The sequence below is a fragment of the Catharus ustulatus genome, chromosome 1 (assembly GCF_009819885.2).
Source record: "Catharus ustulatus isolate bCatUst1 chromosome 1, bCatUst1.pri.v2, whole genome shotgun sequence".
Classification (NCBI taxonomy): Eukaryota; Metazoa; Chordata; class Aves; order Passeriformes; family Turdidae; genus Catharus; species Catharus ustulatus.
The window spans coordinates 2,582,888-2,609,563 of NC_046221.1; the positions used below are offsets into that span (position 1 = coordinate 2,582,888).

The following is a 26,676-nucleotide window of genomic DNA, read 5'->3' on the forward strand; positions in this document are numbered from 1 at the left end:
GAGCTGAGAAGCACAGAAAAATTTGTTATTCCAGTCTCAGGAGACAGGACAAATAGATAATACATTTTTAAACTTCTTTCTCTATGTTTTTCCCCATCTTTTCTACTGTTGGACCTCTCCAACAAACAGTGGATGCAAAAAGTGGGGACTGAGATGGCATTCCCCAGGGAAAGGCATCTACAAAGTCTTTCCCAACCTAAGGTGTCTGTGAATACAGTGCTCCTTGGAGAGGAGAAGGAAGTGTTAAAGTCGAGTGGTGCAGGAGGGACCTGATAGAATTTGATGAGTTCCTGAGTGGAGAGGGCGGTTGGGATGAGACAATTAAAAGAAAAGGTGATGTGAGCAGCAGAAGCACTTTGGAAGTTGTAATGAAAAGCAAATAATCTTAGTTCTTTGCTTCCACCCTGGCTTTAGAGTGATGAGGGCAGGAGCTGAGTCTCAGGAAGGGAGGAGCCATGGAAGTTGTAGGGTGGGAAAGGGGGAGATGGAGAGGGGATGCCAAGTGTGGTCATCTCAAGCGTTTTGGGCTCCTCATCCTCAATCACAGATCACAATGTCCTCACAAACGCTGTTTTTTAGGGAAAAGTTTTATATTTTTGTTGTTTCTCTTATTTTTAATATTCAGACTTTTTTTTAAAGATTATTTTACTTTGCTAAGGAGATCTCAGATGTGTTTGGCTCAAAGAGAGCTTCTGACTGATGAAAAATACGTATTTATTTTAAAGTTGTTAATAATGAAGTTTTGATGGAAACACAACTGTACTGGCAGCAGGAAAAAATATCTGTTAGAGAAAAATCTCCTGATACCCACACCATCTGACCAGCGGTTTATTTAAAAATAAATATGACTATTCCAAAAGAAATCCCCTGTGTTTGCATGTTGATAGAGCTGAAACTGATCCTTCACAGCAACCAAAGCACAAGTTGTGATGGACACATGCAGCAAAACAACCCCATGGAGAGCCCCATCTTCTCTTGTTATTTTCCCCTATTTGAGAGCTGAAATTTTAGGATCTGTATCCTTACAGCTCTTCCCCATGGATGCCACAAGTAGGAGTCAACCCAGAACTAGAAGGAAGCTGGATGCTTGACAGGGTGAGAGCAAACAGCCTCAAGTTGTGCCAGGGGAGGTTCACACTGGATATTAGAATGAGTTTTTTCACAGAAAGGATTGTAAAGCACTGGAAGAGACAGTGGAGTTCCAGTAATGGAGTCACTATACCTGGAATTATTCCAAAAACATCTGGATGTGGCACTCAGAGCCATGGTTTAGTGGTGAACATGGTGCTGGTTGGTGGCTGGACCCAATGAAATTAAAGATCTTTTCCAACCTTAAAAATTCTGTGATTCTGTGATGTCATAGCACCATTAACAACTGTGATAATCAATAATAATTTAAAAGAACAACAAATACATACCTTGCAAAATAATTGCTTCAAAGTGGTAGGAAAATTCAGGTTTCACAAATCATACCTGGCTGATTCATCTAGACCAAAATGTAGTTGTGGAGAAACTAAAAGGAAAAGAATTCAAGGGAAGTAAAGGAACCAGAGTCTTGCCCTGGTTTCATTTGAAGGATTTAGGAAGTTACAGGATAAGCTCCTTAGAGAACAATCACATCAGAACAGTAATGAAATATTTCAGAAGAAAAACAAATCCAAGGTGACTGGCTGTCACAAAGTAGCTTAAAAAAAAAAAAAAAGAAAAAAAAAAAAGGAACAAAAATCTTTGAAACAATCAAATGTGTGAAAAACGCACCGAAAAGAAATAAACACCTTCTGCCTAGTTCTGCAGAAATTCATGTAGACAATTCCCAAGTTAATTAAAGATGAAATTTCCAAATAGCTGCTGGCAGAAAAGAAAAAAAGAAAAATTAAGAAAATTTTAAAAAATATAATCCCTGCATAGAATAACCATTTTTAAAAGTCATTTATTGCAGTGCCAGGATACCACCTCCTGCCTCCAGCAGCAACATCCCTGGAAGTGTTCAAGGAGCGAGGGGAAGGTGCACTCAGTGCTCTGGTCTGGTTGACAAAGTGATGATTGGTCAAAGGGTGACTCAGTGATCTTGAAGGTGTTTTCCAGCCCTGATGATTCTGTGATTCTGTGACCTTTGCTTCAGCTCTTCTTGCTGAATGCAGGCTGGAAAGGTGTTCATGATCCTAACAGAGGTTTAATCCCCACTCGCCTCCTGCCACATTTTTTGGCTCTCCTGGAGGAATTCTGGGCTTGTTGAAGCCAGCAGGAGAATGTTGCTGACATTCCATGAGTTGGTGATGTGGTCCCTGAAAAAGGCTCAAGATGTTTCACACAAACTGGAGTTTGGTGCTCGTGTATGGTTCACACCATTACAGAGCTGTGGAGAAGCCACCACTGACACAGGGCAGGAAACTATAAAAGGAAAAATAGCTGTTGTATGAAAAGCCCAGAAGAACTTGAGATATCCCATTGCTTGAGCAACAAGAGGCAAATCTCAGCACGTGTTGGTCCGAGGAAGGAGGCAGAGTTGGACATCACCAAGTGAAAGTGTGGCCTGGGGATGTTCCTCCACATCTCCAAGAGGCTGTGTCAGTTTAAAGCCATCACAGATAAGAAATGGCACCAGGAATGCTCAGAGTGATGTCACTCCTCCTTGCTGCCTGGTGCTTTCCTGGCTTGGATGTAACAGCTTCAGTGGCACAGATTCCCCTACAGATAATGACAGTGGCAAAGTCTACATCCAAAGGCTGAGGGAAAACCATCTCTTCTTCCATTATCTTCTCAATATCCATGCTGGTTGTGTTGGTGAAGCTCCCCCTGCTCCATTTTAAATTAATAAAGGCACTGGGTGTTTTGGATGTGCTCCTTGGTTTCTCCACTGACAATAGAGGAGACCAGAGAGCCCCTACTCAGAGTTCACACCGACCTGATGGAGCCAGGAGGAACAGGGGCTCAGTCCTTACCCCAGGGCTGTAAACACCAAATTCCTTCTTCTATCCACTCATCACCCTTCCCTGAAAAGCCCTTTTTTTGCTGGCCCCACAACAGGCAAGTTGTCTCACACACACGCACACACCTCCCACCAAACCCAACTCAGAGCCAAGACATGTGAAGCAGTTGACATTCCATAGGAAGCTCATCCTCCCTGTCTCTGACTGCTCACATAGCTGCCTAGAAAAATCCTTTTTAGAAGAAAAGAAAAAAAAAAAAAGGGAGAAGAAAAAGATAAAGCAAAATTAAGGTAACAAAGAAAGCAGCAGAGCTTTCGGTTTTCTTTTATAAAAGACAAATCGTTTATTGATTCCGTCCTTCCACTTGCAACCTCTTTGGTAACAGTCATAACACTTCCAGACTGGGAGAACGCAGTGGAAAGGCCCAGTTCTGACCTCTCACCAATTTCAGAGCTCGGTGAGCCCCAACGTGCCTTGGTGAGAGGCCAAAAGCAGATTTCAAAGCATGGCCAAGGACCCGGCCTCGAGGGACAACCCAAACCATCCTCCCACCGTGGCTCGTCGCGCTCGCGACAGCGCAGACAGCAGCCCCAGCACCCCCAGGCAGAAGGTGGCTCGGGATGGGGATGTCTGACTGGGAGCTGTGCCCTGGGAGGTGGCTTTGATGAACCTCTTGGGACCTCCTGGACATTGGCCAACGGGACCATGGACGAAGCAAGACTCACCCGTTCCTGCGGTAGACAATGACTTGCCTCAGCTGGCCCCACGGGGATGGACTAATCCAACCATCTCAGCCTCCCCCTCCTCACACCATCCCAAAGAGAGTAACTGCTGTACTTGGAGTTAAAGATAAACATATATTGATTACACATGGTCATAAAAAAAAAAAAAAGTAATAATAATAATAATAATACATTTCCTAGAACGTTACTTAAGACGCTTCTGAAAAGCATCCAAGCTTCCCCTCCCCTCCCCACCTTCCCTTAATCTATACAGAATAAAGTGCTTCGTTTAGTTTGTTCACACTTGTAGAGCCACCAATACACTCTTGGCATGTTTGGGCAACTGATACTGAGTGCCATAAAATAATACAGAGCCAAACACCAGGCATGAGAATCTAGTTTTGAGGCAAGTGCTTGGGGTTTCATTCATTTCCTTCAAGTTCCATGCTACAGAGGTTGTTCTTATTCCTATTTGCTTTTCTCCTTTTCTTTAAAAATTATTATTTTCTTCCTTTGTAAGTTCAACCCAACTCCCGTGGCGGTTCCATGTCTCTAGGCAGGGCTGCGTGTGGGGAAGCTCTCGCCGTCCCGTGTGAACAAAGGGCGTCTGTCCGTCTGTCCTTCCCTCCTGACTTCGGGCAAACCAAGAGTCACCTCAGAGGAGTTGTCTAGCAGCGGATGCTCATCTCTATTGCACTGTCACAGCCATTCCCACCCGTCCATCCGTCCATCCGTCACCTTCCCACCGCGCCAGGGCTATGGCTGTGGTCCGAAGGGCCAGCTGTGCCTCATGGATACGTGAGGCGAGCTGGTCTGTGCTACCAGGCTCCTGGGATATATAAACCAAAAAATTACCCTCCCCACATGATTCCCTCCCTCCCCAAGGTTCCAATGAAAGGTGGAGTGAGGGGGGAAAAAAAAAATAATAAAATTCCAGCCCAGAGAGGTCTGGGGTTTAGGTGCGTGGGGAGAGCTGTCAGCTGAACGTTGCGCTACAGCGGGTTCAGGAACCGTGCAATGGAAATCAAGCCCCTCTCCACCCTCGCGGTCTGTCAAAGAAGGGATGTGAGAGATTAAGGTGCAAGAGTTAAAAAAAAAAAGAATTAAAAAAAAATTAAAATAAAACATAAAAAGCTTGAAAACAACGGACCCGACTCTCCTGCCTCCTGTCTGACCCCAAGGGGTGCAGCAGAATGGATCCGCGATGGGCGAGGCACTGCGGGAGCGACTCGTCTGAGCTCTTAGTATGCCAACGAAAACCAGACATGAAGACACACTGGGGCTGAGTCAGGGTGCAGACAAAAGGGTTCAGAGGCCTTGTAGGACTCCTGGGAACTCCCCAGGCCTTGGAGAGGGGAGGGAGCAGCAGGGATCTGGTTCTCCAAAGTGCTGTGTGCATGGTCACATCTCGACGTCTCCAAGTGGCTCCATGAGCAGGCTCTCGAAGGGGATCACACGGCTGGGATCAGTCACTGGGCTTTCTGCTGGGCTTCCAGCCTCAAGGAAGTGCTCTCATCTCACAGAGATGTCCAAGGGGGGCAGGTCCTCACTGGGAGAGGATGAACTGGGACAGGAACAGAGAAAGCCACCTCCAGGTGAGTGGAGTAAGGGAACAAAATGTTGGCGTGGGTGTTTACGTGGGGGGAAGTCTGTCAGCTGATGGGCTCCATCACAGAAGACCCTAAAAGCAAGGTGAACCTTCCTTGGGGCACAGCACTCCCATCCTGTCTCAAGGCTGAGCATGAAGGGAAAGAAACACAAGGAAGCCCAAGGGGATGGGATCTGGGAGGCAGCAGAGGAGGAGACAGCATGGACCACTCCAACACCTCCATGAGTTTCACTAATTGCTTCTCTAAAGCAAACATCTTCCAGTATGGGTCATGGTCCCTTCAGACAGCCCTCATCCCTCACAGGTGTGTTTGAGAAGGCTTTGCACCATCCCAACAAGCCCCAGGGTCATGGAAAGGGACAGCAGAGAAGCCTTTGGAACCCACCTGAGAAGGTCAGTATGGTGAGGCAGCTCTGCCATAGCAACCTCCTTGTGTTGGAACAGATGGAGGTGGGGTGAGCTCACTGGTACTGAGAGCCATGCTGGGGGTCCACAGGATCCACAGCATCCCAGCCAACATGAAGACAAAAAAGGACTTTGTGGCTCCAAAGGCTAACATCAGCCAGCTTTCCCAGGCACCAGTGGGGCTCCTCTCTGAGGAGGTGACAGCAGTCACCTCAAAGAGCACTCAGGAGAACAGCAGATGCTCCCTGGTCCTGTCCCTGCCAGGCTCCTGCCTGTCCCCAGTCAGCAAAGCCCCTGAGCATGTGGCTGAATCCTCTGCAGGGACAGCCTCAATGTTGCCCAAGTGCTTTGCTGATTTGGTCCAGGAGATGAAGCACCAAGATTTTCACAGAGCCAGATGTGGCTCCCTGTCCCCAGCGCTCTGCTGTCACCCAGCACAAGCTGCACATGAGAAAAGGCTCCTGCAGCCCACTCAGTGACCTCCTTCCTTCTTACCAGCAGTGCTGCCAGCACCTCTTCCATGACTTGACCCACAGCTGGCCTCAACACTGCCTTGGGAAGCATGGGATCAGCTGGGACAGCCCCCACCTCTTGCCAGCCCTTCTCTGCTCTCTGACCCCAAAGGGGACACTTCCCCAGGCACAGGGACCACAGAGCCACGGTCAGGACAATGCATGGCACCCTGGGGCAGAGCACAGCAGTGAGAGACCCTGCTGGGACCTCAGTGCCCAACAAAAAGCTGACAGCAAAGCCTTCCTCTCCTCCTCCTCCTCAGCATGAAGCCAGCCATATTATTTGTAAGTGAAACCAAAGACCAGCTCAATTCCAGCACCTTCAACAAGCACTAAGCAACACCACAGGGCACCACCAAAACAACCACAGCCCTCACTGGTTCCTTCTGGTCCCCCCAAATCAGGACAGGGCAACACAAGGATGCCAGCACGACAAGAAAAGTGAAGCTTGGAGAGCAACATAGGCAACAAACCGGAGATTGGGACATCATCACCCCCAGGCTGAACATGCTTCAGCTCTGAACCTTGCAGCAGGACTGCCCTGGAGCTCACCCATCCATCCCTCAGGGTTTTTTTTCGGATTGTTAAGGCACTATTCTGGGCCGATTCTGCTGAGAAACAGAAGCGTCCTGCTCCTCTGCCTCCTGCCAGTCCCAAAGGGGTCTGAGCTCTCCCAGGAACAGCTCCCTGACTCCAGAGCATCCCAGGAGCCCAGCTCCTGCTGGGATTAGCAGAAAGGACACGCCAGAACCCAGCTCCCTTAGGGCACCCCAAAACTGAACCGACAGCGAGCCGCGGATGCCCCGAGACACAAGGTGGGTGTTTGTGCTTTTGCCTGTGGAGGAGGAAAATCTGTTGCAGGGAAGGAAGACGTGTTGAGGGCTGCTAACAAGAGCATGCTAATGGCTTTCCAATGGGGACATCTGCTCGTTCCCACGGGCCACTGGGGCTGGCAGTGGGGGCTCCTCTGGGGTGCCCACCTCCCAGCCCCGTGGGTGAGAGCCTGACTTGAAAGACCAGCTTTACAGTACAGGGATTCAAGCACCACTAACTAGAATTCGGCTTCGAAATATTGATGCACCGGCCAGCAAGCTCAAGCCCAGATATCCTGCTCCTCCCAGCCTCCAGCAGGGAGATGAAGCTGGCATGTGGGAGGGTGAAACTGAGAGTGACACCTTGTACCTACACCCTTACGGACGGACAGCGCGTTCCCCCCAACACCCACGCTCCTTTGGGGGGGATGCTTCCTCTCTGCGGAGAATGACGAGTGAGAAAAAGGAATAAAAACCCAAAACAACCCCAAAATGAGGAGGAAGGCGGGTAGAGAGCAAGCAAAGCCTTGTCTCCCCGGGGGGAAAGGCATTCCCGAAGGGCAGAGCAGTCCGTGCGTGGCCAGGGTGGGGAGGAAGGCGCACCTAATTGTTGTTTGAATTTATCCTCCCCGCAGGAAACAGGGGAGGGGGTGGCGGTAGGTGAGGAGGAGGAGGGAGGCTCTGTGGGAGAGGATGGAGCAGCGGCAGGGGCAGCGGGGAGACGCCGGGGCCGGGGGGCAGCGGAGCCGGGCTGGTGGCGGGTTGGGGGACGGCCGTGTCCGAAGCCAGGGGGTTGCTGACGCGGAAACATTTCTCCTTGTGGGCCTTGAGCATGTTGGAGAAGCGGAAGCGCTGGCCGCAGACGTCGCAGGGGTACGGCTTCTCCCCGGTGTGGGTCCGGCGGTGCCGCTTCATGTTGGGCCGGCTGGTGAAGCTCTTCCCACAGATCTCACAGATGTAGGGCTTCTCCCCTGAGGGCGGGACAAGCTGCAGGTTAGGCCAGCGACTGCAGAGATTTGATGCCTTGAGATATTTTGGGGTGTGTGTGTGTAGGTGCCTTGTCCTTGTGAGGCAGTGAGCAGCCCCATATCCCACCCTAGAGCCTGTGTCCCAGCCTGGCAATGTCAGTCCATCCTCCACTCTCCCCTAAACCACCTCCTGAGGGACCAAACGACCAGAAAGAAGTCTCAAGTGGGAGAAAAGCCTTTGAGGACCAAGCCAAACACCAGACCAGCACGTTCATCTAGACCCTACCTTTGTCTTGGAAGTTCTGTCTGAACCCAGGAGTTAGTAGCTATACATGTGCTTTTCTGTATCTTTTCTATCTTTCTTTCTTTCTTCTTCTAATTCCCTTTTCTTGGTAGCTACACATGTGCTTTTCTATATCTTTTCTGTCTTTCTTTCTTCTTCTAATTCCCTCTTCTTGGTAGCAATATATGTGCTCTTCTATATCTTTTCTTTCTTTCTCTCCTTCTTCTAATTCCCTCTTCTTGGTAGCTACACATGTGCTTTTCTATATATTTTCTGTCTTTCTCTCCTTCTTCTAATTCCTTCTCCTTGGAATATTTTGAGCTCCTCAACACTGAATGTGTTCAAAGTTTGCTAAGTTGAATGGGCCAAGTTAGTGCTGTGAGAAGTGTTTTATGTTGGTTGAATGCTGTACTAATCTTTTACCAAAGTTCCCTGATTTTTCTCAAGTTTTCCTAGCAAACCTTTGTGTTGTTTTGACCCCTTGAGAAGATCTTGTTGGTATTTCTCAAAGATCATGAACCATTGTAAGCCCTCTCAAAAATCTCATTGAACCAGTTGATTGGGACCTTACCAGTGCCCCCAAAAACCCCACAAAATGCTGCCCCCATCCCACCTCTCTTTCCAGGGAGAGCCTGACTGCAGGAATGTGGGGTCAGCCAAGGGGGGGCTCACCCGTGTGCGTCTTCATGTGCTCATCAAAGTACTGCTTCATGTTGAAGTCCTTGCCACACCACTGGCACATGAACTGCTTGTGGCCGATGTGGATGCTCATGTGGGAGCGCAGCTGGTACTTGTACTGGAAGCGCTCATTGCAGTTCTGTGGGGGCAAGGAGTTGTTGATGAGCGCCCAAAACATCCCCACATTCCACTCAAATCAGTAGTAGCAATAAATCCCTTTTTATCCACCCAAAATAGGGTGTTTGGGACATACCCAGCCAGGTTTGGGGTGGGTGAAAAGTCCAGGTCATTGGGGACAGATCCTGGCATTGGACAAGTTTCATCATAAAGTTGGTGGGACCCTCAAACCAGGAGGTGATGCAAAGTTTGGGAAAATGCGGGATCATCCCTCCAGCTGCACTGGCACAAAGCTCAGTGGAAGCCCCAAGGAGTGGGAGGTTTTTCCCCAGATCAGGGGACACAGCCAGGGCCTTACCTCGCATTTGAAAGGCTTTTCCCCGGAGTGCTGGAGCGAGTGGACCTTGAGGGACATGCTGCGCTTGAAGGACTTCCCGCAGGTCTCGCAGGTGAAGGGCATGTCCTTGGTGTGTGCTGGGGGGACAGGGGCAGGTCAGGAGCCTCCACACACCTCCACCATCCACCACCCCACACCCTGTGGCTCCCAGTGCCCAGCACACCCAAGGCATTGATGGCAGCAAGGTTTCAAGCATTTCCCTTCCAAACCCCCATTCCTTTGGATCTTTTGGTGGCTCCAAAGCCCAGGGACCCAACCACTGTTGTCAGGTGCAGTTTGCTTTTCAAAGCCCAGCACTGGTGTGGTCTGGTCCTTTTATACTGGTTCCACTTCAAACCTTCCTCTGATCACTTCTGATCAATAAAACAAATGGGATTCTCCAGCACCATGTCCAAACCCAGCACTGAGCAGACATTCATTCAGCAGTGACTACCAGGCCAAATTTCAAGATGGGAATGTGAGAAAGCTCACCCAAGAGTAAACCCAACACGACAGCAACAGAAAACACCTTTCATTGCCCAACTGATGGGCCAAGACCCCAACAAGAGCTCCCTGTGGTGCCTCCCACACTCACCAACCATGTGTTTGCGCACGTGGGCCATGGTGTAGAACTTCTTCTCGCAGATCTCGCAGGAGAACTTCTTCTCTGCATAGCCATGGACGATCTTGTTGTGCTCGTGGAGAGACCAGAGCTTCTTGAACCCCTTCCCACACGTCACGCACTGCAAGGACACAGGAGATGGTCAGGGGAGCAGGGGAAGCAGCTTCATCCTTGGAAAGGGAACATCACTGTGAAAGCTACAGCTGATAGCAAAAATCCTAACAACCAGCAAAACCTCAAAACCTCCAAAGTTCATATTTCTATCCTTGGGATGAGCAAGGGACAATGACCTTCCAGGGAAGGATGTGGAGTCTCCATCAATGGCTGTATCAAAACTTGGATAAGCAACAGCTCATGCCCTATTCCCAACTGGGAATTTTATTCCTCAATAAAGACGTTACATAAAATAATCTCAACTCTCCCTGCATTGGAAATTTGCAAAAAATATAAAAACAAAGAGAATCCCAAGCCAGGGCAGTACACCTTCAGTCTTCAGCAGATATTATGGATACTTCACCTCTAAATTGGTTTTCCAAACAGATCTGCGAATCCATGATATCCAAAAGGACCAAAACAAACCCAAACCACCAGTCCATCGGCACAAGGAGAGCAATGTGACATGTAAAGTCTTCCCCAAAAAGTTAAAGTAGAGAATCACTTCAGCTCCAAGTTCAATATTCCTCTGGAAGTTCCCAGGAAAAGCTCCAGGTTCTGTGTGAGACCTCATGGAGACACGTGAGACCAGAGCTCAGTGAAACACAGGAGAGAGATGTCCACAAAGGAAACCATGGCAGGAGCCAAGGGCCAGCTCCTTCCCTTTGCCTTCCCATGGCTCACTTTCCTCTTGGGATAAACAGGGATAAAACCATCCCTTCTCTCCTTGCAGATTTGTTGAGGAAATAATTCATGCCTTGAAGGCATCTTGCAGCAACGTGGTTGAATTGTGCTGGTGAACCTGGGGTGGGATTCATTCCTCCACTTCTGCTCCTTCCCAGAGGAACAGATGCTCCTTGATGGGCTTCAACACAAATTTTACCAATTTGTGATACTGTGGAAAACACACCATTATGCTGTGAAGTCGCTGTATTTTTCCATATATATTTATATTTAGGTGTCCCAAAGGAAAAATTAGGGTCACAGAGCCGTTCTCAAGCCTCATCATCTTCATCTTGCCAGACTCAAATGTCAACATGAGTAGTCCTCAGAGTCCCACTGTTCCCAAGTATGTATTTCCACAGATCAGAACAGCTTTGTCTCTGTCTTAAGGGATATTTCAGGGCAAATTCAGGACTAGAGCCTGATATCAAAGACACATCAATATCCATTTTCTCCACTTAAAATGAAAGAGGCAGGGGAATTTCAAAATGAAAGGTAGAGGGAAAGCAGAAGAGGTAGAAAAACCCCCAGGGCTGGGACCAGCCACTCTGGAGGGCTGAGCTCTGTGTCCTCACCGCTGAAAATATGGAAATAATATCCAAATAAGGGGAAAAAAATGAGGATATAAATTTTTGCAGGTTAGAAGGAAAACCATACTGAAGCTGGTCAAAAATAGAGTTTGAGGAAAAACTCAATGAAGCAAAAGATGAATCACTTTTCAGGGTGCACATTATGGGGATGGGGAATCAGCAAAGGGAGCAGGATGGTGCTTAAATCCCAAAGCTTTATGGATAAAATCTGGGGACAGGGCAAGACCAAACTGGGAAAAGATGGATGGTCTCTCCATGGGTCTGATTAAAACAAAAGAAATAAAAACTATTGCAGGCAGAGTGCCAAAAAAATTCCTTTTCCATCCAGACATAATTCCATGGGATGTTGATAAAGCTATTAAAAATTATCAGAGCAAATGGAGTGGATTTGGCTATTTGTAAAATTAAAAATGCTCAATTAAATGGGAAAAAATTATCCCTTTTTCTGCAGAAAGAGGTCACTACATAGGCAGTTGTGGTTAATCCTATTCCAAAATGATCTGGAAAAGGGATAAAAAGGAGGGGGCAAAACAAAAAACAAGCAATGAGGTGACAGTCCCATGTTATCCACCTGGAAAGCAGATGAAGCTGAATCAACATTCTGGTAAAACTCCTTTTCAACAGCCCAGGTTTTATATTAGGCTCTGAAATAGCCCCCACCACACAGGTATTAGAGCTACACTCATCCATTCTGGGAAAAAGCACCCAAAAAAAAAGCAACTTCAGTGCAACAAATCAATGATCATTCAAAATCTGGTTGCTGGTGGGAAGGGTGATGGGAGAAGCTCTCCATAAATTGATATATTTCTAATTACTAGCAGCAGCATCCTGTAAAACAGCTCGTCAGGAATTAGAAGACTGGAATTTGGAGGGATCTTCAGGAATACTGATTGGGTGCCTCCTATCCCCCCAAAACTGCACTGATTTCACAAAGTCAATTTGCCAACACAGGATCTCATTAGCACAGGGGAAGGCCACACTGAGCCATGCATAGATGTCAAATGCACTCAGAAATTTGCTAATACACACAAAAAAAGGCACAAAAGGCAGATTAAAACCATTTTAACTCCTGTCAGCAAATCTTCAAATTAAGCTAAAATGGGTTCAGCCTGGGTGGGAACGCTGGAGTGTGTCTCCAACAGGGGCTCGCAGTGTTTTATCCAGATTAACTGAATAAACTCAAAAGAAAAATTACTCCTTAAAAATTAACTCTGTGTTTCCACTCAGTCAGTCAAGGGGAAGCTACAGCCCCTCACAGCATAAATCCTCTGATTCCAGACCACTGTGGGACTCCCCTGAGTCTGAATACAAGTCGAGGGTGAAGGAAGGCTCCCTCCCAACTACAACATTAATATTATCTGAGCACGAGCCCATCCCGTGCTGTAGCTGAATGGGATGACCTCCACGGTGTTTGGGATGCCCTTCCCTCACTGGGATGTCCCACAGTGGTGGGATGTCCCCACCTTGATGGGACAACACCCGCTTTGGTGAGGTATATTCCTCATCTATCTCTAGTGAGATGCTCCACCCCAGGGTAAGGCATTTCCCCATTGTTGGGATGCTCACCCCGGTGGGATCTGTGCCCTGCATGGATCCATGCTCACCTGGATGGATCCAGGCCCTGGATGGATCCCTGTTCACCTAGATGGATCCAGGCCCTGGATGGGTCCATGCTCACCTGGATGGATCCAGGCCCTGGATGGGTCCATGCCCTGGATGGATCCCTGCTCACCTGGATGGATCCAGGCCCTGGATGGGTCCATGCTCACCTGGATGGATCCATGCTCACCTGGATGGATCCAGGCCCTGGATGGATCCATGCTCACCTGGATGGATCCATGCTCACCTGGATGGATCCATTCCCTGGATGAATCCCTGCTCACCTGGATGGATCCATGCTCACCTGGATGGATCCATTCCCTGGATGAATCCATGCTCACCTGGATGGATCCATGCTCACCTGGATAGATCCAGGCCCTGGATGGATCCCTGCTCACCTGGATGGATCCCTGCTCACCTGGATGGATCCATGCCCTGGATAGATCCCTGCTCACCTGGATGGATCCCTGTTCACCTAGATGGTTCCATGCCCTGGATGGATCCCTGCTCACCTGGATGGATCCCTGCTCACCTGGATGTTCTTCTCGCAGTCGGTCTGGTGGTGCAGCAGGAGCTCGCTCTCCAGCAGGAAGCGCTTCCCGCACTTGTCGCAGATCTGCATGCGGCTGTGCGTGACGTTCATGTGCTTCTCCAGGTACCAGCGGTTGTTGAAGATCCGCGGACACTTCTTGCACGGGTAATGCTGCTTCTCCTCCAGCTTCACTTTCTGGCCCAAGCCATCTTGTTCCTTCTTTCTCTTCCTTCCCCTCTGGCCTTCTTCTTCCTCCTCCTCCTCCTCTTCCACCTTGGCCATCTCCTGGGACCTGGTGGCCATGGCAGGTTTGGTGGCTTTGGATGCGCGGCTGCCCCTGCGGGGCTGCCCGCTCTTTTCTCTCTTCATCTCTGAGGCATCTTCATCATCATCGTCCTCTTCTTCCGTCGTCTCCTCCAGGTCTTCCTCCTCGCTGCGCTCCTCCTCCTCCTCGTCCCCCACCTCCGCATCCTCCTCCTCTTCCTCCTCCTCCTCCCCTTCCTCATTCTCCTCCTCCCCATCCTCCTCCGTGTCGCGCCCATCCCCGTCCGGCCGCCCCATCACGGCCGCCTCGCTGGCGGCCGCCTTCCCCTCGGTGCCCTTGGAGACGTTGAGGGTCTGGTTGTTGAGGTTCACCTCCACGATGATCTGCTCCCGGTTGTAGGAGCCCTGGCTGTCCAGATCCTCCTCAGACTCCTCACCCTCCATCTTACAGACAGCACCAGCCCCTCCATCCTTCTCCTCCTTGTAGTACTGCTTGGCCGGGCCGGGCGGGAGCGTCCCGCTGCCCGTCCCATCCTCCACGCGCACCGAGAACGGGTCGTTGCCCTCCCGGGCGTAGATTTTGGGGTGGGGGGCGTCCACCTCCTGCTTGATCTCGCAGTAGTAGGGCGGGGGGCCGGCGCAGCCCTCGGCGGGCAGGGCCATGTCGGTGGCCAGGCTGAGCGAGCGCGTGTCCAGCAGGTCCTGGCAGGAGGACGCGATGTTGTTCATCTGCAGCACGGCGGCCGCGTTCAGCACGTCCTGCACATTGCAGGAGTTGACGAGCAGCTTGGAGGTGTAGATGAAGTTGAGGATCTGCTGGAGGCCCTGCGAGGTGAGGGCCTCCAGAGAGAGCTCCACGCGCTGCAGCTGCTTGTTCTGGGTGAAGAGGGAGTGGAAGAACTGGCTGTAGGCTGCCAGGACCCCCTTGTGCGCCGGGAAGATGCTCTTGTGCTGCACCAGCACGATGTCCACGTCGCACAGGTCCGGCTGAAAGAGGCGCTGCTCGTTCAGTCTGTCCATCAAACACGTGAAGTGGAGGGCTACATCCTCCACCAGGGAGTACTCAGCCGAAGGGTAGTCAGTCGTTTTTTCGACTATCAGCTGTGGGGAGGAAAGAAATAAAATCATTCAGGGCTCTTTCCCCCAAAAACACCGTTCTGACCATGCCATCCATCCCTGTCCATGTGTCCCCAAGTCACGGATGCCACCTGAGAAGCTCTAGTGCCAGCCCCAGCATGGAGGTGCCAACCAAAACATTCTGTCAGCAACACCAGCCTGGAGATACTAACCATGAAATTCTACCACCAACCCCAGCCTGCAGATACCAACCAGAACACTCCATCATCACCCCCAGCTTGGAGATACCAGCCAAAAAACTCCATCACCAACCCCAGCTTGGAGACACCAGCCAAAATCTCCACCACCAACCCCAGCCCACAGATACCAACCAGAACATTCCATCACCAGCCCCAGCATGGAGATACCAACCAAAAAAACTCCACCACCAACCCCAGTTTGGAGATACTAGCCAAAAAACTCCATCACCAGCCTCAGCTTGGAGATACCAGCCATAAAACTCCATCACCAGTCCCAGCTTGGAGACACCAGCCAAAAAACTCCACCACCAACCCCAGCTTGGAGATACCAGCCAAAAAACTCCACCACCACCCCCCGTTTGGAGATACCAGCCAAAAAACTCCACCACCACCCCCATCTTGGAGATACCAGCCAAAAACCTCCATCACCACCCCCAGCTTGGAGATACCAGCCAAAAACTCCACCAACAACCCCAGCATGGAGATACCAAACAAAAAAACTCCACCAACAACCCCAGCTTGGAGATACCAGCCAAAAAACTCCATCACCAGCCCCAGCTTGGACACGTCAACCAAAATGCTCCACCACCAGCCCCAGGTTTGGAACACTAAAAAGCTCCACCTCTAGACCCAACTTGGACATGTCAACCAAAAAAACTCCACCACCAGCTCCAGTTTTGGAACACCAAGAAGCTCCACCCCCAGACCCAGTTTGAAGACACCACTCAAGAAGCTCCATCACCAACTTGAGTCCAAAAGACTCAGCCAAGGAGGAGAAACCCCAGAGAAAGGGCAGGTCAGGGCCACATAAGTACCCACTGCTCTCCCTTCAAGGTGACACCGTGGCCACCAAGGAGGTCCAAAGCCAGGCTCAGGTGTCCACACTCACTCAGAGATGTCACACAGGAGAGGGGATGCCTTGACCTCTTGAACCAGATCCATGTGGATATTTTCCCCAAGCAGGAAGCCAATTTTAGACTGCTGAGATTTAACACCCTAAATAAAAGGAAATTAGGATTTTATAGCTGCCTGCTTCTACAGATAATGACATAAAGCCCAGTATCCTCTGATATTTCTGAATTACACCGCGTGCCCTCGCTCACGACAGCAGCTCACTCACAGCTGGATTCATTGGGATGATTTATGCACTTTTTAATGCTCATTTTCCACTGCCTGGGGAAAGGCACTACCTGGAAAAATTCAAACCAGGGAGCAGCACCCCCAGGCTGGGAAATGCTGCGACTGCCAACCCTCTCCAGGCTGAGTTTTCAGGGAATTTAATCCAACTCCCACGTATTTCACATCCCAGACTATCCCCTCTCCTGATCACACCTGAGCCCCAGGATGAGTCTGCCACCTCTATCCCAAATCCAAGGGATATTCCACACCCTAAATCCTGCATTAAAATAAGGTGGGACACACTTTCCCTCTCCTTCCTTTGTTGAACACCCTAATCCTGGATGGAGATAGGTCCAGACCCCATAAAAAACCTTTTTCCTGACCTTTGTAGGATGTGACCAAAGACATGGTGCAGAACACTGGCAGAGAGGGAGGGTTCAACCTGCTATGTTTATCCTGCTCCAAAAACTTTTTCAGCTCCCTTTTTCTGGAACAAATGGTAACTCTTGATCAATGCACAAATTCCAGCAAGACATGTTCTGTTTGTCTTTCTTTTTTTTTTTTTTTTTCCTTTTTTTTTGGTGAGCCAAAGGCAAAAGCACACACAGACAAAAATGTTTAAATAATAAAAAAGGGTGTTTTCTTCTCTGTTTTCCCAACAAGCAAAAAAGTTCTTTCCCCTCCCTGCCAAATTTTTTCATTTTTGTTGGATTTCTGCTCCACAACCAGCCCATCCAACCAATTGGGATCTCAGCTTTGCATGGTCCTGATAGCCCTGGAGAGCCCCAGCAAGTGCTGGCACCCAGGGAAAACACGGAAAAAACCAGTTCTGTTCCAAATTCTTGGCTCTTCAGCCTGGAGTGGGGTAAAGAGGTAGGAAAAGGGTTGGGTGTTTATATATTTTCATGTACTTTTTATAATTTGTATGTATTTAATATTCTCAATATTTTATGCATTCATGCTTACATATCACTAAACTACTCATATATAAAAATATATAAATATATAAATACATAAACATTTTTTATATGTGTATCTGTTACAAAATGCTGCATCCCAGCTGGAACATCCATCCACCCCACCATTTTCTGAGCCTCTCTCGACTGCCAAGAACATTTTGCTGAGATCTTGGATGGTTCAACCCCCCTCAAGACACGCAGAAAAAATAATTAAGGATATAATAAATATCAAAAACTGACGAGACAGCAGGAATTCAGCAGAGCAATTTGCTGTTTGCCAGGTTTGGGAGAAAAAAAAAAAAAAAAAAACTAAATTCAGGTTTTTCCTCCAGGGATCCATCTCACCTCATTCCACATTTAGGATGCCCCAAGCTTGGCATAGGGGTGCAAAATAGAGAAAAATGGGTCTGTGGGGCGGCATCGCCCTGGAAAACAAAAGCCATTTTATTTTTTTTTTTTCCCCTCCGCATCGAGGATTTTTGGCAGGAGGGGCTGATCCCTCACCCAGCGCCGGTCCTTGCCAGGCAGCTCTAATCAGTCCCAGCAGCGGCGAGGACAATGCGTGTCTTGGCCGCGTCCCGCCGGTGACTTCAGCCCGGGCTTGTCAGCGGGAGCCTTTTGCTCTTTATTGCTCTCAGATGCTTTTCGTGAGCTTGCCCCGAGCCAGAGCCCCGGCCGAGACAAGAGGCGCCTGCCGGGGTGAGAGCCCGAAAAAGACCCAAAATGCCCCAAAATGCCCCTCCGGCAGCTCCCGCCCCTGCAGCTCCGCTGGGCGGAGGAGCCTGACTAATGGGGATTAATGGGAGGGTTAAATCCAGGGCTCTTCCTCTGGGAAAACGCAAATATTTGGAATATAGATCCCTTTTAATAGTTCTTATATTAAAAAAAAGGGGGAAATCAGGAGCTTTGCTCTTTACCACTGTCACCACCCTGCCCCTCTGGTTCTGTTTAGTGCCAGGAGCATCCATCCCCTCTCTACCCCATCTCCATCCCCTCTCTATCCCATCTTCATCCCCTCTCCATCCTGTCTCCATCCCCTCTCCATCCCCATCTCTATCCCATCCCTATCCCCTCTCCATCTCCATCCCCATTCCATCCCATCTGCACCCCCTCTCTATCCCATCTCCATCTCCATCCCCATCCCACCTCCATCCCCTCTCCATCCCATCTTCATCCCACCTCCATCCCCTCTCCATCCCCATCTCCATCCCCTCTCCATCTCCTCTCCATCCCCATCCCATCTCCATCTCATCTCCATCCCCTCTCCATCCCCATCTCCATCCCCTCTCCATCTCATCTCCATCTCCTCTCCATCCCCATCTCCATCTCCTCTCCATCCCCTGGGCAGCTCACAGGATGCACCAAACCAGGGTGAATCCTAAAGCCACACCCTGCCAACCTCTAGGCAAGGTTCTGGCACCATCAGTGCAGAAAAACACCCCCCAAAATTATTAGAAAGCAGTGTGGCCGTGAATTTCTCACCCCGAGGGGCCGGCGGCGCCTCCAGCCAGCGCTCCCCGCCCTGACCCTGCCCTCCAGCTCTATTTTAGGAGTTTTCACGTGGGGATGCCAAAATCCCATCCCAAAACAGCTGAGGGCGGCTAGAGGATGGGGAGGATGCTCGGGGTGAGGGGTGGAGCGGGATGAACCCCGAAGGCAGGGGATGGAGGAAAGGATGAGTAAGGGATGGGGATGGAAGATGCTGGGCAGCCTCTCTGCAGCCAAAAAAATCCCACAAAAAAATCCACCTGCACCTCACTGTGTGCCTCAGTTTCTCTAAACAGCCCCACCAACACCTGACTCCCCACCCTGGAAGGTGTTTGCTGCTGGATTTAAATCAATGTATTATGACAAAACACACTTTTTCTTAGCAGCTATTGAGAACAAGATCCCTTAAATGTTCCTGCAGCTCTAAACCTCCCCAGAAGGTTGGGCCACTCTGGATGTATTTAAATACTCAAATCCTCAGTCCCCCAGAAGATCATATCTGACCTTCACCAGCCTCTTCTTCATTTAATTAATTATTTACCCATTTCTAGAGCCCTCATCACCACACCATCGAAGGCCATGAGTAATCCCTTCCCACACAGGCACAAGGACAGGGGGTTTAAGGGCATAAAATTCACTTTTAAGTGGTGACAAGACCAGCTGCCTGTGAACCACTTTCCATTCAGCACAAAATTTGGGGATTTATTTAAATTTTTCACCCAAGATGTACATACAAAAAAAACCAAAAAATAAAAAAAAGCAATCTGCTTTTCTGTATCATTTCCAACCACCAAAGCATTCATAGTTGACCTTCAGTATTAAATTGCATTAAAGAAAAGTGCTTTAATAAAGAGCTGAATACTATGTCAGCACTTGCTCCTCAAAAAAAAAGGAGTTCCCCCATGCCCTCTTCTCAGTTTGGACATTGCTGCACTTCGGGACAAAAGAGCTGGGCTGGAACTATTTGATGTCAAAACTTGACTTTTGCTGAAGAAAGAGCTAACATGAAACCCCCGTTTTTACAGATTAGTTCGGGTGGCACAAAGGGGCATGGTCACAAATCCCAAACACTTTCGGTTTTAGCTCTCAGCCTTCCAGACCCTTACATGAAACCTTCAGCCTTTTCTCCCTAGTTTTGACGCCGTTAGAAGATCTTTAATTTTTTTTTCCCCAAAAATGTTGTGACGCTCGCGTCTTCCCAAAGCTGCCCCAAAGCACCAAGAACGAGCGGCGCTCACATCCCATTGCCAAACCCCCCATTTCTGGAGCACGGGGACCTGGCAGAGGGACAAACCACATCCCAAAGCGCTCCATCCCCTCGCCTTGTCGCCTACCTTCACGGCTCTGCTGTCCCCTCCCTCCCCGGGGAGCTCCCCGTGGGTGCTTTCGGCACGGGACCGCGCTGGGGGTGGGCTCCGCTCGCTCCTCCGACGCGTGTTTTTATTTAATTAGGAGAGGGTTGTCCGGAAAAACAAGCAGGAAAGGGAAAACAATAGCTCGGCACAGCCCCGCCTGGCCAGGCGCCGGGCCGGCACAGCCCCGAGCGCCCACCCGAGCATCCTGCCCCAGCACCGGGATGTGGGATGTGCTCACACCGGGATGTGCCCCAGCACCGGGATGTGCCCGCACTGGGACGTGCGATGTGCCCGCACCGGGATGTGCCCCAGCACCGGGATGTGGGATGTGCCCGCACCGGGATGTGTTCGGCACCGGGATGTGCTCAGCACCGGGATGTGCCCTCACCGGGATGTGCTCACACCGGGATGTGTTCCAGCACTGGAATGTGCTCTGCAGCCCGGGGGATGCTGCTGACACCAGGGCTGCATTTTCCTCTCTGCCTTTTCTAAAAAGCTTGAGGTACCCAAAGCAGAGCCATGAACAGCTACAGTCAGAGCAGGAGACGGTCCCTGAGCTCGTCTCATCCCGGGGTGTTGGACACCCCATAAAACACCTCCCAGCCTCTGCTGGGTGAAGAAGAGCATTCACTCAGCTGTGGGACAGCCAGATGCTTCCCAGGTTTTTTTTCCCCATCCCTTTTGGTTGTTCCCAATTTTTTGTTATTGATATCCAGCATTTACAGGCTTTGGCTCAAGGATGCTTTTTCCAGGAAGTTGGTAGCAGCACCAGGCCTGCCAGGGACAACTTCCCCCATCCCTGTCTCCCTGTAACCAAGAGGACACCTTTGCAAAGGGGAAAAAGATAATTTGGGGGTTGTTTTGGAAGCAGCATGACCACCACAAAGCTTCATCCACTGGGAGCAGGGACTGCCTTCCCAACAGCACAGCCCACAGAGGGTTAATGGCTTTGTGATTTTTTGTTTCCCATATTTTTAGATTTTTAAACCCTGCCAGCCACTCTGGGTGCTTTTCTCCTTTCCTCTTGCACACAGACACTTCCAAGGGTGGATGATCAACCCTGCTGTCATTCCCCATCCCCAAATCATCCCAGTGAGGTGATGCTGCTCCCGGGGGATGCCACCACCGTGATGGCATCGAGGACACTGTCCCTGTGTTCCAGCAGGGGTGACAGAGAGGGCAGTGTGAGCCCGTCCTGACACGTGGGAAGCCAAGCACCGTGCTCAGACACTGCCTCTGCTGCAAAAATACAGAGGCTTCAGAAACACTGCATTATTTTCATCCCAGGACAAATCCCAATCCCTCCAAGAGAGCAGAGGCACCAAAACCTGGATGGACTCATCCTTCTGGGTGGGATGGGGATGGGATCAGTGGGATGGGGATGGGATGGGATACAGGGATGGGATACAGGGATGGGATACAGGGATGGGATACAGGGATGGGATACAGGGATGGGATACAGGGATGGGATACAGGGATGGGATACAGGGATGGGATACAGGGATGGGAGCAGTGGGATACAGGGGTGGGGATGGGATACAGGGGATGGGGATGGGATACAGGGATGGGGATGGGATACAGGGATGGGGATGGGATACAGGGATGGGGATGGGATACAGGATGGGATACAGGAATGGGGATGGGATACAGGAATGGGGATGGGATACAGGGGATGGGGATGGGATACAGGGGATGGGGATGGGATACAGGGGATGGGGATGGGATACAGGGATGGGGATGGGATACAGGGATGGGGATGGGATACAGGAATGGGGATGGGATACAGGAATGGGGATGGGATACAGGAATGGGGATGGGGATGGGATCAGTGGGATGGGATACAGGGATGGGATCAGTGGGATGGGATCAGTGGGATACAGGAATGGGGATGGGATACAGGGATGGGGACGGGATCAGTGGGATGGGATACAGGAATGGGGATGGGATACAGGAATGGGGATGGGATACAGGAATGGGGATCGGATCAGTGGGATGGGATCCAGGGATGGGGTGGGGGCTGCCCTCCATCTGCAGGATGCAGGACTGCCCACAGAGTCACTGTCAGGGTGGAAGAGCCCGGGGGACACTCACACACACACGCAAAGCCACTGTCCCCCTCCCTGCCCTGCCCAAGAAAACAAGCAGAGGGAAGATTGAGGGAGGAAACGAGGACAAAACCCGAGGCTGACCTCCCCAGCCGGGCTGTCGGCCAAGTGGCTGCACCAGGGGCCAGCTCCAGACCACTGCCCAGCCTGGGGAGGAGGCATCACCCCCAGAGACACGGGGATGTCCCCACTGTCACTGAGGGAGGGCAGTGCTCAGAGCCCCCCATAGCTCCCAGGATCCCCAAATTCAGCGCTGGGAGCAGGGACAGGCACAGCAGCAGGGATGGGTGCAGCAGGGCAGCCTCCACATCACTTGTGCAGAGCCTGGGGGCATCCTAACCCCAAACCTCAGCTCCATGTACGGCCAGGAAATGGCTGGGGAGGGGCTGGGATCCCCAGAAGCAAGGAGGGATGAATGGATGGCTGGATGAATGGAGAGAGGGATGGATGGATGGAGGGATGGATGGATGGAGGGATGATGGATGTATGGAGCCTCCTCCCAAGCACTGCTGAATGAGGTTTTCATCCCCAGTGCCCACCCCTGGGGCAGCCACCTCGACCTTCCAGGTGCATCAACAGCCTGGTGGGATGTGACACCTCCAGGGTTTGCCCCACATTCAGCCCTCAGTAAACCCTAAAACCACAGAATTTCCTAACCCAACCCAAACTCGCCGGAGAAGTCCAAGGTTGAACCTGTCCCAACATCCTGGGCAGGACTTTGCATGCCAGAGCATTCTCTCCAAACCCTGGCTCTGACCCCAGGGATAGTCCCCATCTCCAGTTCCATCTTAACCCCAAACTTGACCAAGGATCTTTGGGAAGCACCAGCCATGCTCCTCTAACCCAGCCATGGAATTTCAGCTGGATGGGACCCTAAAGATTATCTTGTTCCAACTTCCCTGCTATCTTCCTTTAAATCCACTTGCCCAGATCAAGGATCTGGATGCACCAGATCCTGCCCAACACTTTTAACATTTTTATGAACATGCATTATTTTTATCCTCATTTTTATCACAATTTTCCCAGCAGCTCAGGGAGCAGGGCTTTAACTCAGACAGGGTGTCAGCAGCCCTGGCTCCAGGCAAAAAGATGTAATCATAAAAATAATAATAAAAAAAGACAGTTCATTGCAATTAAGTCTTCTACCCATCACATCTGCACCACATCTTTCCCCATATCCAAAGGCATCCCAGTTTTCATCAGCAGGAGAGGTGGGTGAACACTGAGTTGGCTGGGACAGCAGCCCCAGAGGACACAGGGACAAACCACTCCAACAACACATCACATTGCCCCTAGAAATGAGGAAAAATCAGAGGTGGGAGGCACAGAGCCTGACCCCGAGCTCATCCTGCCCACCAACATCCACTGCCCCAGTTTCCCATGGAAAGCCAGGAGACATCCAGGATGCAAAGCACACCGAGGATCGAGATATCCACATTTTTTGGGCCAGGCAAATGCGGCAGCAAATTAAAAACTTCATTTCTCGCTCTTCCTGGAGTCACTTTGTCACGGCCATCACCGGGTCCCATTTAAAGGCTCAAATGCAGCAGCATTCTCCTCCAGCTGGAGCAAGAACGGGAAAATCAGCAATTCCCCCAAAACCTTCAAAGACCCTCTGATGTTTTGACACATTCGGTTCATCCGCAAAAGCTTTGGGTGCTTTTTTGGTCCCTCCCCTCCCCGTTTATTTTCCTCGAGCAGAAAAATCCGCATCTTAAAAATAACCAATATTTAATCAACTCGCTCCCGTTTTTTCTCCCTGCCTTTCGCAGAGGATCCCTCTCCAAAGGATCAGCGGGTTATTTTTGTGCAGGGGGTGCCAATGTCCCCGCTCCAGACTCAGACAGGAACACAGGCCCGTTTATCTCGGCTGCTGATAAGCGAACGCTCCGCTAATTCCTGCCGGGGAGAACAAAGCTCCGCCGTCATTCCAAGCCCAGGTGGCACAGGGGACACCCCCGGAGGGGGAAAAACCCCCGGAGCGATGCTGAGCCCAGCCAGCATCCTCAGGGAAACTCTGCGCTTGGAGGCAGAACTGCAGGATTTCACCACAGATCCAAAGAAAAATTTAAAAAAAAAAAAAAATATATATATATAAATCCCTTAGTGTCTTTCCAAGGAGGAATTTTGCTTTGTAAAGCAAATCTTCCCCCGGTTCAGGGTGTGGAGGGAAGGTTGGAATCCCAACTTTTCCCCGTCTCCCTGGCTTGGGTGGGCTCTGGGTGTTTCCATCTCCACCTCAGGGCACCGAGCGCTCCCCAAAACATCTGAGGTGCCCCCAGCATCTCCTCTGGGGGGGATGCAGGGCAGTCTCACTCCAGAGGGGATCTCACAGGCCGAGTGATGCCCAAACCCGATCTGCTTTAGCCCCAGAACCGCGGTCGGGGGGCGCCGAGCCCATCCCACCATCCCATCCTTATTTTTCCAAGCTTGCACTTTTCTTCCCCTTTCCATAAATCCATTCCGGGGGCGATGGGACGGGCACGGGGCCAGCTCTGGGGTAACCACAATCCCACACTTTTGGGGATGGGGGAGGCTCGGAGGTGCCGGGAGCGATCCCGCGGTCACGGCACATCCCAAAGGATTTCCCTGCCCTCCGCAACTCCAGCTAACCCCCCTTCCAAAAAAAAAAAAAAAAAACACAACTAATAAAATAGGTCACTGCTGCAGGAGAGGGCCCCAGCACTGCTGCTGTTATTATTATTATTATTATTTTTTTTAAGAGCAGGGTTGGAAAATCCCTTTCCCGAGCCGGAGAGGGGTGGGATGCTGCGCCCTCCCTGCAGCCTCGCTCCTCCGGGATTTTGGGGAGATTTTCCCCCCCGGGAAAAGGGGGCCCAGGCCGGGAAGCAGCCGGGGAAGGGGGGAGGAAGGCGGGCAGGAATTGGCAAAAGGATGGAGTCATCCGGGGAATGGGAATGGCCGAGGAAGCGGCGGCTTGTGCGCCCCCCCCAGCAGCGAATCCTCCGGCCTGGGGGCTCCAAAAGTGTGTGAGCCCCCCCAAATCCTCCCGAGCTGGGCTGGGGTCCCCCCAAAGGGGGGGTCAGACCCCTCCTCACATCCCCCCTGCACCCCCATCCCCCTCCGAGGCACCCCAAAGGTGGGGGGGCCGCGTTTTTAATGCCATTTTCACCCCAACATATCCCAAATTTCGCCTTGCAGGAGGGGGTACCCCCACCAGAACAGCAGCACCGGCTCCAAAATTTGTACAACACCCTCCCAAAAATAAAAAAAAAAAATTAAATAATCAAATTCACGACCCCCCCCCCTTCCCCAGGCGTGGATGCAGCATCGCCCCCTCCCCATCCCCCTCCACGCGATTTTTGGGGCAAGTTTCGAGGCCTTTGGGAAGTCGGCAAAGCCCCGGAGGAAGGAAGGGGAAGGGAGAGGGGAAAATAAAAGCGAGGAGAAAAGGGAGAAGGGGGAAGGGGGGGAGTTCAGGCTCTACCATTTTGATGCAAAGGTCTCCGCGCTGAGGAGTCCCGGTCCTCCTCCGCTGGCCTGGGGTTTGTGCTCTCCATGAAAAAAACAAGGAATTGGTGGGTTGGGTGGGTTGCTGGTTTGGTGGCTTTTTTTTTTCCCCCTTTTTCTTTTTTTTTTTTCTTTTGGCCGCCTTATTTCTGCTTTTTTTTTCTTTTTTTTTTTCGCCTTTTGGAGGAGGAAAAAGGGGGGGGGAGGAAATCACCGCGCCAGCGCTGCTTGCATCCCCGTCCCTCTTTTCCTTTTTTTCCCTATATTTTTCCTCTCCTGCTTTATATATATTTTTTTTCCTTTCTCTTTTTTTTTTTTCTTTTTTTTTTTTTTTTAAATGTTTTCCTCTCCTCCTCCTCTTCACCTCATCCTGCCCATCGCCATGTTCGCCCCTTTTGGGAAGCCGGAGGAATGCGGAGCGGCGGCGGCTCCGGCTGCCAAGAGCCCCGGGGCCGCTGATTGGAGCCTCGGCATCAGCTGGGGCCGGGGCTGCCCCTTTAAAGCGACAGCAGCCACCGCCACCCCCGCGGGGACAGCCCCTGTGCCCTGTCCCTGCAGCGCAGCATCCCCCCGAGCATCCCCCCGAGCATCCCCTGCATCCCACCCGAGGGGGAAACTGAGGCACGCACGGTGCTCAACCTCAGCGAAACACCCCGAGTTTTATTTTTTATTTATTTTTATTTTTTGGGGTTTTTTTGGGTGTAAAACCTCCGTTTTGGGGTGTGTTGGCGCGACAGCGATTTGCTTAAAATGGGATTTTTGGAGGAAATGGGGGTGCCCCACCTGGATGTGTTTAAATTGGGAGCATCCTCTGGATCCCAATGTGGTGAGGGAAACTGAGGCACACAAATCCCCAAATCCAATTAAAAAAACCCAAGACTTTTTGAGGCATAAAACTTCAGTTTGGGGTGTTGTGGAGTAACAGTAATTTGGTTAAAATTGGATTTTTGGGGTGTTTTTGCACTATT

At 50.7% G+C, this 26,676-nt stretch overlaps 1 protein-coding gene across 1 annotated transcript; it reads right to left on the minus strand.

Annotated features, from left to right (window-relative positions):
- Positions 1-3,242: 3,242 nt before the first annotated feature.
- Positions 3,243-26,149, minus strand: ZBTB47 (zinc finger and BTB domain containing 47). Its single transcript, XM_033062340.2, has 6 exons — positions 25,686-26,149; positions 13,632-14,996; positions 10,008-10,155; positions 9,395-9,510; positions 8,914-9,058; positions 3,243-7,961 (listed from the first exon to the last, which is right to left on the minus strand). Exons 1-6 carry the CDS (start codon positions 25,686-25,688, stop codon positions 7,594-7,596), a joined length of 2,145 nt encoding a protein of 714 aa, XP_032918231.1. The 5' UTR covers positions 25,689-26,149; the 3' UTR covers positions 3,243-7,593.
- Between the last annotated feature and the right edge of the window lie 527 nt (positions 26,150-26,676).